We start from the raw sequence: 13,722 nt of genomic DNA on the forward strand, positions 1-13,722 counted from the left end.
TTATGGCAATGCCGTTTTAGAGGTGATCCATGGTAAATAGTTGACAACGTTGACATAAACACCTGGAACTCCTTGAGTTGCGCAGCCAAGACCCCATGACACCAGCCCAACGACTGTCCATTTTGCAGTGGTTAGTTCACAGACTAATCCCGAACCGCCATCACCCTAAAAAGTAAATGTATCCATACAATTATATTATGTGATGTCTTAACGTTGTGAGTTTTCTATTACTACACTTGATAGCGATTTCAGAACATTTTTTTGTATGGCTAAATTCGTAACTACGTAAAAAATCCGAAACAACCTACTTACTACTTAAGACCGATAATTATTATCGGCCTTAGTAACCTTGTATTGTAATTTTACAGTTGTTTAACATTATAATCCAATTTGATAAGCATTTCATGTAACAACTACTAATTAAAAGCGTCGTAATTAATTAGGATGGCCGTAGCTTAATTAGAAAAGCACACTGGAGCGAATCCAACGGATACAGATTCAAGTCCTGTCGGATGTCGTATTTTTTTCTACAAAAAGATTTTTTCTAGTGTGTATATGCATGAGATGTTTTCAAATTATGAATGTTACATTCTCAAATCTTGTGTCTTATTCCTTAAATAAAATAAATAGTTTTTAAGGTATTAATATTAATATTTTCCTGTAGGACATAAATAACGATTAATCCGAAAAATATTATTTCATTTCCAATTTTGTCAATTTTGAAGACATTTTCATTTTTTTTATCGAATTATAAGAGAATACCAGTTTATTCGCAGCAAATTATTATTAATGCCTTGAAATTTCGAGTTGCTTTCCTAATAGATAGGGTATTGAAATGTAGATTTTTTTTTTGAAATATCCATCTATATTGAAATTGGTATTTTCCATCAAATTTGTGTACAATAGACACATACAGGTACCTATCTATTTTGCCTGCATAAATACCTATTTGTTAGTAGAAAAAAATTACCGTGCACGCATCTTTGTTGACCTCACCACCAGCACAAATAAACGAAGCTCGGTCAAGAGTGTACGAAGGTCCCAGCCTGGTACCTCGAAGAGTAGTTTCACAAGTGGCTGATGGTATGATTGGTACATCTATTGTCTTCAAGATCGTCTGGTATCTCCCTAACGTTCCGAATGCATCTTTTCCCCAACCAGAAACCCAGCACCTGTGGGAGGAATTATTAGCTCCATATAACATTTGATTGCAACCTTGCCCCGAGGGAGCCGGATTTGAAAAGCACTAATAATAATCTCATTCAAACTCAGTTAACCCATAAAAAGGTATAAAGGACAACTTTTGTTCTATTAGCTTCACGTACTGCATTTTGATCAATTATTATTCATATAATTAAAATGTCAAAACCTCAAGTTACCTACGTCAACACCGAAGCAATGCGTAAAGAAACGCATCCATCCATATGATATATATTATAATATGATATAAATGATGCTGGCTGTAAATAAATATAAGCTGGAAATGTCAAATTATTATCTAAATTTAGCACGTATTTTTTTAACAGAAGGAAGTGAATTGGGAAAAAAGACTGACTAACCATATTTTTTGTTGGTTTTTTTTTTCAATTAATATTAGATTGGTAATATAAAAGCAAAATTATTAATTATCATGCACTCCATGACAAAAACGTTTTTGTGCTTAGACTATAGATACATCTTTTGACTATAGATACATTTTTGTGCTTATAATATAATCGATATATATATATATATATATCGACTGTTATAAGTAAGAATGACTTAACTCACATAAATCAAATTTATAAATATCATTGTAGGTATATTCTACAGTCTACACTGTACAACAGAATACTGAATTTACAATTTTTTGAAAATATTTTGGGCAATCAATGAAATTTCACACATACATGGGCGCCGGCAGCGTGGTGCAAGGTAGTGCAAGTGCACCATCTTTGGTTAATTTTTTTTTTTTTGATAATTATTTTATAATAATATATATATTGAAGCAAGTTCTACAGATAAAAAAAACATTTTAAGAGTAGAAAAAACCAATTTAATGAAAACATTTTGCAAACAGCGACTTGTGGAAAGGAAGAACGTGGCTTTTGGGTATACCTAAATCCTGTATGATTTTTTTGAACTCTATCTATATGACCAGACATAGAGGTACATCCATCGTATAAGTCCAACCAACATATGCAGATCCAATCTAAAATCCTGTAGGTACCGGTTTTAATATTATCTTGTATAAAGGTTGCGCAGCTAAATCCGATAGAGCAGAATAGACAATAAATACTGATAAAGGTACTGTTTGAGATGGACGCTCCGCTATCGAATCCTGCCGCCTGTGAGGTGCGTTCAATCATTCGCTTTCTCAACCAGGAGGGAGTCCACCCTGTTGAAATCCACTGATGTCTCACATTCATTTATGGTAATTTGATGAACTAGCAGAATGTCAGAAAGTGGAAGTATTCGAGTGGAAGAACAAGTGTCCATGGTGACGAGGGGAGAGGAAGGAGGTCCTCAATCGGTGACGTTTTGTTGAAGAAAATCAATGATAAAGTTCGGGAAGATCGCTGTCTGACAATCCGTGAGCTCGCAATTTTGATCCCAGACGTCAGTAAGTCTAGCATACAAAAGATTTTGAGGGAAAAATTGGGGTATGCAAAGGTGTGTGCTCGTTCGGTTCTCAAGGCAATTAATGACATGGCGCCACCCCTCTTCACCTCGCTCCCGAAAATTTTGTGAGACAATCTCAAGCCGGAAAAAATCGTTTTTTTCGGTTAGGTACATGTTCAAACACGCGCGTTAACATGATCTTCCTCCCTACTTCATTTATCGTTTGTCAATTTATGGCTACGGCCGTATGTTGTTGCTTAACCACTGGTAAATGCCAATAGAAATGGCGTATTTAAAAAAAATACCACCTTATTGGTCAATAATTATTATAAAACAATCATTATTCGTAGGATGTTTATTACACTTGAATAGTCAAAGACGTAGGTTATAATCAGTATCTTTAGAATTATCTTCAAATGTTTTAATCGTGCCCATTTTTTGAATAATAAAATGCCTAATTCTTGTCTTAATTGGGATCACAGAGATTATAAAATATAATTTTTATCGTAAAATTTCACTATATAATGTTAAAATTTATTTTACAAATGGTTTAACAAATGCGTTTTAAAATTAATAAATCTAAAAAATATAAACACCACTGCATATTGATGTACTAAAAATACTTTATGCAGTCATCAAAAATGTTTAAAATAAATATAAAGGATAATAAGGCTTCAAAATTATATAAATAGATTATCTACAACGTTTAAGGAATTAGGAAGGATTATGCTTTGAAAATACCATAAAACCTCAATTTTGACCTACGTGACGCACGCGGGCCGTTAACAATGGGTTTTGTGGAAACCATTTGGGGAAGATTAGTGTAGAAAAGCACACCGCCCTTAACCTTAGCGATGTCATGTATCCTGGCTTGGGGGATCCGCTTCAGGATGTGGGGGTTATGCAGGGAACTATGGGGTAGCTGCAAATTATAAACTGTGACGCCTACACGAAATATCCAACATTTGGTGGAATAAGAATATGAATTTTCTTACATGCACCACCTTACACAAAACCCTGGCGGCGCCCATGCACACATACCTAGCGGGTGTGTAATACGACAATTCTGCCTTGACACACTTTGCGGTGACGCTGATGTCACAATATTAAGATTTTAATAATCGCCGCATCTCAACATATAATTATTGTCGTTTTAAATTTCGCTCTACGATAGCCCGCGTTAAAAAAACATCACGCCTGGCCGTTCATATTCCGGGATAATTAAATTAACACTCGAAATACAATATAATACTTATATTTATCACTTTCTTGTTGATTTTGGCAATCTTAATAAAACAAGAAATAAAATAAATAAGAATGTTATACATAAAATATCTTTTATTGTGTTAACTATCAATTCATGGTGGAACTGCATTGTATTGTTGTTTGATTTAATAAAACGCATTTTTTGTAGTACTTATTCCACTTTAATAATTAATTTGGACCGGTTTCGTCCGCAATCACTGCTGACTTTTTAATTACTACATTTAAATAACACGTTCATTATATCTAACGGCCAATTACTCCAAACGCGCCAGTCGCGGTGTTAGCACTAAATGAGTTAAAGTGGAATAAGTACTACAAAAAATGCATTTTATTAAATCAAACAACAATACCAAAAAAAATGCTTAACATAATAACTAGGTACTTAATTTACATAATAAGTGAGTATTAAAACAAAAAAAAAATACTTAAAATTCGAAATGATAGATGGATGATAAGTTAAGTTTATATTTTATTGAAATAGTACATTTATTTGTTACTGTTTAACCGTTTAATTTATAGCCGAAATATTTCACAAATATGTTGCATGTTTGAATTTTACCATTCCCGCGTAGATGGGTATGTCAATCAAGAACTTACATCTGCGAGACTATTATAACTTATCACTTTATGTATTCAGCAAGGTTATTTTAACATATTATCACTTAACACTAGAAAGTGATAAATATGATAAATATACAACATTAATTTATCACCTTATTTATGTATTCAGGCAGTTAATTATCACAAGAAGTCTGAAGAAACTGTCAAAATTACTATCTTTTAACACCCCCTCTCTTGGCCGTGTTAACTTTTAGAGCGAGATAAAGTATGTCAATTATATATTTAGAATTGAGTCGCGACTATTTTGAAAAATAATAGTACGTCATATAATAGGTACTTACCATTGTAAGATCTTGGTACATTCACTGTAATACATATGAAACAAATATTTAAAGTGTATGTTCTTACCGCGGCATTGCAGTAACATCTCTGTGTAGGTTATGTTTAATTCTTGCTTGACGTTTATGTTTGTTTACAAAATTTCGGGGTACGGGTGGAAAAACCACAGATACACCTGCACGAGCATACACTAGTTTGACCGAGCTCCGTATTTCACACGACAGAATTACCACTTATTTTAGATAACTGTATTGTGTACGGCAGTGGTCCCCAACCTCAGGTCCGTGGATTAAATAGTACCCGACTGCCCAAGGAACATTAAATTATTTCCATTTTATTTATTGTGGTGTATTTCTATCGGGTTTGTGCGACTTTCCATGAACCAGGCGAGCCTAGCATGTCTGTGCAAAAGGAAGATCACAACATACTTCGTGTGTCATTGTCTCCTATTACCTCCAGATGGAACCGTCTCGTTGCAAAGAAACAAGCTCAGGATTGATTTAGCGTTCTAGTGAGTTAAACTTTTAAATCACTTTATATTCATTTTTGGTGTAAATGTATTTTATTTTGAAGGCATGTTTAAATACAATTGAATTAAAATTATTAAATCAAAACAATCTAAAATATAAACAATCAACGTCCCCCCCTCAGTGAGTTGCGGTAAAATTATCAAACGTTGACCGGTCCGTGGCGATAAAAAGCTTGGGGACCACTGGTGTATAGAATTGCTTCGATGTTAATTTGGACCAATAAAAAAACGGAAACGTGTTACCGTCTTAACTGTTAAGAATGGCTCTTCTGAGGTCGGAATTTGAAATTTCGTACGTATGTAATAATGCCATAATAATGTAATTGGTCTGTACCTTCTTCCATCAAAGTTTTGTCCAGCCGTCGGTAGACAAACAGGAACCACAGCAGGCGTGCCACTAGGGATTCCTCCAGTAAGCCTGATCAACGCGAGGTCATTTTGAAGATTGTTAGGATTGAAGGATTCATGGACCCACACTCTTAGTATGGTGAAGTCTCTGTAAGGATATTGTTCGTAGTTTCCAGCTGCGTCCCACTCGCCTGCTCGTATTTTTATTCCGTTGCCGTTCCTGAATCAAACAAAAATATTATGAAGTGAACTACGAAAAGTAAATAAGTAATTCTGATGCCTGCTCCGCGTATTTGTAATAGGTACTAATTTATTGAAATAAGATTATTTATTTAAATGCAACGTATATTACAAATTACATATATAACAAGAAAGAAGCACACAAATAATGGTTAAGGGGGATCCATTTTGAAAAAAAATCCTTAATATTTTTTTGGTCGGGGATACAAAATCTAACAAGTGCCACTGACTTCCACATTTACCCCGCCTACTACTCAGCACAATTTTCCAGGTACATTCCTCATACCCAAACACTCCAAACAATTGGCCTGCAGGTATAACTTTTAACGTTCATCTACGAGTTATTGTAAGCTCTCGCATCCACAAGTGGATATCGAATGCGCATAGTTTAAGACGTTGGAAGCGGAGCAGCAGCAGCGGCAGCGTGCGCAACTCAAACGTATAACCGTGTGTGAAATGTTCGTAGACAGTGTCTTTTTTTGTATATTATACGTTTTTGTATACGTTTGAGTTTCACGTGCCGCTACCGCCCCGCTGCCCGCGCGTTCACTCTGGCCAAGCACTAACGGTCATAATTATTAGGATCGTTTGTGTCCGTTTGTGTCCTCTTGAGTTGTCTTTTAGACAAGCTACATCGGAATATTAAACCAAGCATTGGAAGCCCCAGATAGTCGCACCCATTTATAAGTGTTAGGCCCGTTTCAGACGGGACACCGGTGTCGCGCTCGTATTAATATAGGGGGCCTTTGTATTCGAATAAAGGGGCCTTTGTATTATGTTTATGAACGCCCCACAGCTAATGAAACGGGCCTTACGGGATTTCCAGTGGCCACAGGCCTTGAATGCCGAGAGGAGAGGGGCTAACTCATTGAGAGATCTGCTCGATAGCCAAATCATCCGGATTAGTCAGGTATTATTCCCCTAGGGGGGGGGGGTGAGTTCGGTGCCGAAAACCGCCCCTTATATGGGCGCCTCCATGGTATACGTCGTAAAACAGCCACTGTGTCTTGCGGTGCTCTCTGTTTGCATAGCCGCCATACAGGGAACTCAGAAATAATGGGAACTGAAATACACAACGCGTAAGGAAGAATCCGGGTTAAACGTACACACGTGTTAAGAATACGTTTTACGTCGAATACTAAAAACTGCTCTCGGTTTATGCATTTACGCTCATTTAATGTTGGTGTATTACACACACTATTGCACGTGCATAATGCGTGCTTCATTTTCGTAGGACACTCACACATTCAAAAGCCTGCTTCACCATGCGGCGTATTGAATATTGACTATCGGTATTCTATTTATTATCTGTTCTGTGGCCGCCATAGCATAATACTCGTATTTATTCTAATTGAAAATTCGACAACTCTTAAGCATTATTCCATATCCGCTCTGCTAGACAGACAGGATGCGCAGTAGCAAAATTTAAACCGAATACTGGCCTGCACACACGGTCAGTAGAGTAGAGATTCGGTTAGTTAGATAAATAAACTAATAGTTAGGTATCTCATTAAAAAAAGCCTTACGGGTATGGTGAAATACGATGTGCTGTTGTGATAACATGCTGAGTATCGATAAGTGTTCCTCCTCCGACGTACTGATTGTCCGTAGTCAAGATTACCACCTGGAACCACACGCACTCTTGACATTGTGTTAATTACTAACAACCCACAATTATTAAGATATTAATGTGTGTATATTAGTTTTTTTTTTATTTGTGCGTATAATATTATTCATACATCACTTATGTTTATGTACTGAACAAAATTATGTTATTAGCAGTGTCTAAGGGTGGAAGTAGGCTGTTGAGATCTGACATAAACAGTGCATACTAAACTTTGTCAGTCATACTTATTTGTTTTAAATTTTTCATTGAAATAAGAATACAAATTCCAGATGCTAATAGTTAGTTTTTACAATTATTCAATTAAACCCTGCCTTAATCGAACCACAATATATAAGTATTTTTTTTAGAATCATTAATGACCGGGAATCGAACCCAGAACTCTCGGGTGGAAGGCCAGCGCCTTACCCACTGTACCACGAGAGCCGCCTAATAGATAAGTATTAATAAATAAACTATTTCGTTTATTCAACGAATTCAACCGTCGGGTGTCGTATTTTTCTTCTTCTAAAAAAGGATTTTTTATAGTGGGTTAGATAAATATTAGATAAAAAATATTCTTCTGTTTTGGTTATATTTGGTTAAAACTAACCAAAACTATGTGCGATGTGTATTCTTAGTTCAATGAAAACAAATAAGTATGACAGAATAATAATAAACAAATAAGTTTAGTGTACACTATCTATGTCGAATCTCAACAGCCGACTTCCTCTTTTCGCCACTAGTTAATAGGTACATTTAAAATATGTCAAGTATATAATATTCTCATCAGGGGCGCACCATCCACAAGGACAACGGTGGTAAGAACCCAAAGACACCAAGGTTCGGCGATTTTTTTTAAAATTTGAGAAATCCCAAAAGTTAACATTGCACAAGATTCTAAACAGGACGTAGGATAAATTATATCTCTGCTGGTTGTCACCGTACAGCCCGTGACTGATGAGTGGTGATACGGTACTTTGCGGCTTTCGAAGTTTGTGAAACAATTACATATTATGTATATTGAGTATACTCATTGCCATTCAATAAACACTAAAATAATTAGAACACGATTAGCACTTACCATCCAAGGGAAATCTCCATATCTCGACTGTCCCGGTTGAGTGGGATAAACCGTCGGCGACTGAAGCCTAGTCCCGCATGAAACTAGAGGTATAGGAACTTGGATACCACAACAATACCTTTGATTACTTGCACAATTTTCTTGCCCATTTTGTTGCTATAAATAGAAATAATATTATCAATTCCCTTAGAAAAATTAAAAGTTATCCCCATGCTCAAAAAACTCACAAATGCAATATTAGTCATAATAATTATTGAGATATACAATCTGAGTTTATTACAGCGTTTCAAAAATGGAGTTTCGCTACTTAAAAAATAAGGTCCTGGGAAAAAATATTAAAAACAAATACACAATGTTTGCTAATAACACGTAAACCAATTTTATTTGTTTTGGAACAACATAATATTTTTCTATATTATAGTCTTCTCTTAGGGTCACAAGGTCTCCTTTTTATATATTAATATTATATTTGACTCTGACCATTGAGTAGGTGTATCGGAATTTTCCAGTATGCGGTACGGGCAAGGGTCTGTGGTGCTCGTGCTACTCTGTCCTGTGAGTTTTTGTTCTTTGATTTTGTATAGGGTTTTATAAAATTCCGTTCCAACGTCTGTAACGTCATTTCGATTATTGAGTGTTTTATTTGCCCGATTTAGTCCGTCGATCCATGTTTTGCATAATTGTAGCTCCTTACATGCTGTTTTTGAGCTTCCTACCTGTACCAGGTGTCTTTCGATGGTGTTATATCTATTTCTTGTATAGTCTTGTTTTATGAGTTTGCTTATTAGCTTATACAGTGCTGAGAGTTCATTTTTTAGTGATCGAGTTTTATTTGTAGTTCTTGTCTTCTATTCATAAGTGTTAAGGTGCGCTTTAATAGTATGTTTTGACTTTTGTTTGTGTTTTTATTTTTTGAACGGGCACTCTGAAGGCTTTGGCAGTTAGCTTTTATTATTTTATCACGATAGGTTTGTGTAGAGGTGATGGAGCAGTCTTGTAAGTCTGGTATTTAGGATGTAGTACTCTCATCTGGATATTTCCTCTTCTTTCCTTAATGTAGAGTGTTGGTGGTTGCTGAAATTTGACCTAATTTTCTTGTGTTTTGTTAATATTACTGTCGCTCTTACTGGTCTGTGGTCTGAAGAAATGTTGGCATTTAATACTTCAATATTTTGAACCATTTTTGGTTGATTTGACATGATAAAATTGATTTCATTTTTGTATGTTCTATTTGGTGAGCGCCATGTCCAACGTTGGTTTGGCTTTTTTTTAAAGGTGTTTAGGATTGCGATTTTATTTTCAAGCGCGAAGTTTATTAATCTCTGGCCTCTCTGGTTTTTTTCTCCATACCCGTTCGATTTCGTAACTAAGTATTCGTCTTGCCTGGGTTGGCCTATTTTTGCATTTAGGTCGCCCATTATTATGAAAGTTTTATGTGCTTGGTTAATAACTTTATTTACATTTGTATAAAAGTATCAATTTCATCTTCTTTTGCCATTTCTGTGGGTGCGTATACTTGTATGAGAGATAATTCGTTTCCTTGTATTTTTAAATTCAATAGTGCTACTGTATCTGTTATAACTATGAAGTTTTCTATGTTATTCTTGTGCTTTTTATTTATTAAGAATCCGATGCCATACTTTCCAGGTGTAAGTCCTATGTGACATAGAATATGATTGTCATATTCCTCTATCTTTGTTCCTCGACGTCTCACTTCAGATATTCCGATTATGTCGAATTTTATATCTTTTATTGCCGCTCTCAATTCTATTAAGCGTTCGTACGATGACAGTGATCTTATATTGTCTCCCTCAAAAGATCTCATACATGAACATATTATAACAAAAAACAAAAACCATCTTCCAATACGGCTGGTCACCGAGGAAGATCACGACCAAAACCCTCAAAAGAAAAAAAATACAACCACGCTAACAAACCTTACATCTATCTCAATAACCAAGCTCTACATAACCCACTTCATGCAGGGCTCGAAATGGACGGGAGCGCACCGGAGCGCCGAGCGATTTTGTTTTTAGAAACCTCAATTGAGTCCCCGTGAACTTCAGTACCACCGTTAACTTGCAAAAGTACCTATAATTTAGATGGCTGTCAAGCATTAACTACGCGTCAGATCTGAATGAAATTTTGACAGTGAATGTTTGAAAAATGATAGGTATTTGCGAGAAACCAGTTTACGTTTTGAATTATTATTACGTATTCTCATAGAAATTTGAGAAACTTTTGAATCTTCCTTATTATTGTAATATATTTTATACTTCCTATCTTTCTTAAGGCGCTCTTATGTGTATCTCACAAATCTTAAAAGGTTGTTGATCTTTGTTTTAGACTAGAGTGCAAAGCATCAGTTGTACGGCCAAATATCAAGGCGCTCCAGTGTGTCTAAGGCATAAAGTCCACTAAAGCAGGCTTGCGGGGCGCTCGCGCATTTTCTATGTGAATCATCGAAAATACAACGTAATCAAATACGCCAGCGCATACTGGATTTGACGACGCATTGTGCCCGCCTGCTCCATGAGTACCGTTTTTTGGCTTCTCAGCGATACGAATTAACGAAAATACAACGTAGTCCATTCATTGAACACGGCAAGCAAAATCACGCTCCTCGAAGCGTCGTCGATAGACAGGCGAGTAGCCATTATTTAAGAACAGTGAACTCTTTGTTTAGTTATTGCGTGTCCGATATTAATTACAAGCCCCGAGAAAATTAATAATATTTTTTTGCTTTGTTATGAGAGACGCTGATACTAATAATTATTTTGTGCTCCTTGAGCCCCTTATTACATAGGTGAAGGGTAATGCGCGGGTGGGAGGGGGCCTACTCAGTAGTGAGCGCACCGAACGCTTTTTTGGTGGGCTTTATGCCTTAGTGTTTCTGATGGAGTGTGGCCTTCAAGTGTAAATTGTATTTTTTGTAAATTTAAATTGTAATACTTTATGATTAATTGTAATAATAACATTGTAATGTCAGTGTATGTTATATAATTATGTAAACATGAAGCTAAATAAGTCTCAGTACTCTTCGTAGCGTTGAGTATAGATTCAGAGGAAATGAGATATTTTTGTCTGTGACTCTTAACACTTTTCGACTACCGTAGATGACGTGTACCTATTTCAAAAAAATATATTTGTTAATTTAAGGTACCAAGTCTACAAGAAATAAAAAAATGTATGTGTACCCACTTATTAAATTTACCTAAAATTGAGATTTAAATTGAAGGGACGGCATTCTACGTCTGCCTAAGGGCAGCATTTGGCCCAGGGACATCAATAACGAATAGTTATCTTTAAAAAACTTTTGGTACATTTTGTGAGTTTGTGGTGAGAGAGGCCTAAATACATTGTTAGGTTATGTATTATTTTAACAACGTAAGTAGGTATATATTGCACTTACCCCAGAAACGATACGAAAATCAATTAGCCCTGTTCCATCACTGTTACCCCCAGGACACGATGCCGGTGCCATGCAAGCACAGGTGGTGGTCTGCCTTTTTTGTCTCATATCAGAATGAGTGTCGTTCGTTGAGTCGTCGAAGACATAGACGCCAAAGTCTGTTTCACGCTTATCTCTTGGAAAAGTCATCCCTCCTTCTTCATTTGCTTCAATAATTACATCCTCATATTCACCACCACCGAATCGTGTCAATGGCTCTGGTTGAGAAGTTACGCCTCGTGGATCTATTATTGGTAGAGGCTGCTGAGTGGGAGTAACTCCAGGTGGTGAGGTGATAGGTGGTGATGTCGGGACGGGTGTCAGTGGCGGTAAAGTGGTTGGACGAGAGGTTGTGGGTGTTGTCGGTGTTGTCGGGGTTGTCGGTGCAGCTGTGGTGCTTGGAGTGGTAGCTGGAGGGGAAGGAGTGGACGATGGTGGAAACGTTGGGAATGTTGGGAATGGTGCTGGAGGGGCAGTTGTGGGGGTTATAATTGGTGGAGGTGCCCCTCCGGAAACAATTGGCACATACTGTGGCTGTGGACCAACCACGCCTAGACAGGCTGTCAGGAGCCAAAGACACATGCTGTAAAATACATACAAATAAATGAGTTATGAATTCATTATATATTGACATTATATTATCGACAATATACATGTTTTTATGTAGGCATTTCTATTGAAAACCGTCTATGACGAATTGATAGCGTCATTAACAAAAATGCTAGTTTATATGTAGACCTATGTTTGGAGTACTGCCTCAAAGTATTCATATAATGTATTGTCACCGTATTAGTTGTTGTGTGTTCAGTCAAAACTATCATAAAATAACTTGCATAATTAGAATTTAAATATTATTATTATTACATTAAGTTTATATTTAAATTCATAGTTCGCAGAAATGAACACTATTCAATAATTATTATATTTCGAATCATATCGTCGTACCATTGTCAACTTGTTGTATAAAAAAATACTAGTCGCCTAACTATTTTTCTATATAACAAATAATTCGCAAGATTCAAGATTCAAGAATGCAAAAGTCTTTATTGAACTAACATAATTCAGAAACATTAGAAAAAATCTTGAAAAAAATATAGTGCCGGACGAAACTCGAGCCCGCATCCATAAAATTCAGGGCAACGTGTTTTACCATTCTAACTACCTGCACCGTACCTAATTACATAATGTCTTTGCTATCCAGAATTATTTTTTTTTGTAATTTTATCAAGGCTTTCATAGAGATCCACTGTCATATCGTCTCCTGGATTTAATATATTATATCCTGTCATATTTTATATACTTATATCGTATATATTTAATTTCGACCTAGATTAACTGAAAACTAATAAATTTCAATTAGGTTTAAGTGATTTTTTTATACAACAAGTTAAAACAACGGTTTTTATTTATTTTTTAAATATGTAGGTACCTTCTTCAATTCATTAAAGAAATTCTAAATTGTTGAGTACAACCATAATATTTTCAATTGTATTTATTATTTAATCATGATGTCAAATACTATTAAGTATAATAAAACATACATATTAGAAAAAGTTTAAGAAGATAGTTAGGCCCGTTTCAGACGGGACACCGGTGTCGCGCTCGTATATAATAAGGAGGCCTTTGTATTCGAATAAAGTGTCCATTGTATTATGTTTATGAACGCCCCAGAACTAATGAGTCAACACGTGTCCGGTACA

At 35.8% G+C, this 13,722-nt stretch overlaps 1 protein-coding gene across 1 annotated transcript; it reads right to left on the bottom strand.

Moving 5' to 3' along the window:
- LOC147072303 (inactive CLIP domain-containing serine protease A3) lies at nucleotides 1-12,604 on the bottom strand. The gene is made up of 6 exons (XM_085947305.1): nucleotides 11,984-12,604; nucleotides 8,572-8,727; nucleotides 7,411-7,508; nucleotides 5,631-5,864; nucleotides 971-1,172; nucleotides 1-165 (listed from the first exon to the last, which is right to left on the bottom strand). Exons 1-6 carry the CDS (start codon nucleotides 12,602-12,604, stop codon nucleotides 1-3), a joined length of 1,476 nt encoding a protein of 491 aa, XP_085803431.1.
- Nucleotides 12,605-13,722: the final 1,118 nt, after the last annotated feature.

This window comes from Rhyacophila brunnea, unplaced genomic scaffold (genome assembly GCF_057557595.1).
Source record: "Rhyacophila brunnea isolate RB1 unplaced genomic scaffold, BYU_Rbru_1.0 scaffold_2, whole genome shotgun sequence".
In the NCBI taxonomy this organism is placed as follows: Eukaryota; Metazoa; Arthropoda; class Insecta; order Trichoptera; family Rhyacophilidae; genus Rhyacophila; species Rhyacophila brunnea.

Excerpts from the sequence above, each read along its gene's own strand:
- LOC147072303 (XM_085947305.1), bottom strand. The coding sequence starts at position 12,604 with ATGTGTCTTTGGCTCCTGACAGCCTGTCTAGGCGTGGTTGGTCCACAG. Across the intron at positions 8,728-11,983 it reads ATTTTCGTATCGTTTCTGGG|CAACAAAATGGGCAAGAAAA; the intron begins GTAAGTGCAATA and ends TTCTATTTATAG. Across the intron at positions 1,173-5,630 it reads CAAAACTTTGATGGAAGAAG|GTGCTGGGTTTCTGGTTGGG; the intron begins GTACAGACCAAT and ends TTCCTCCCACAG.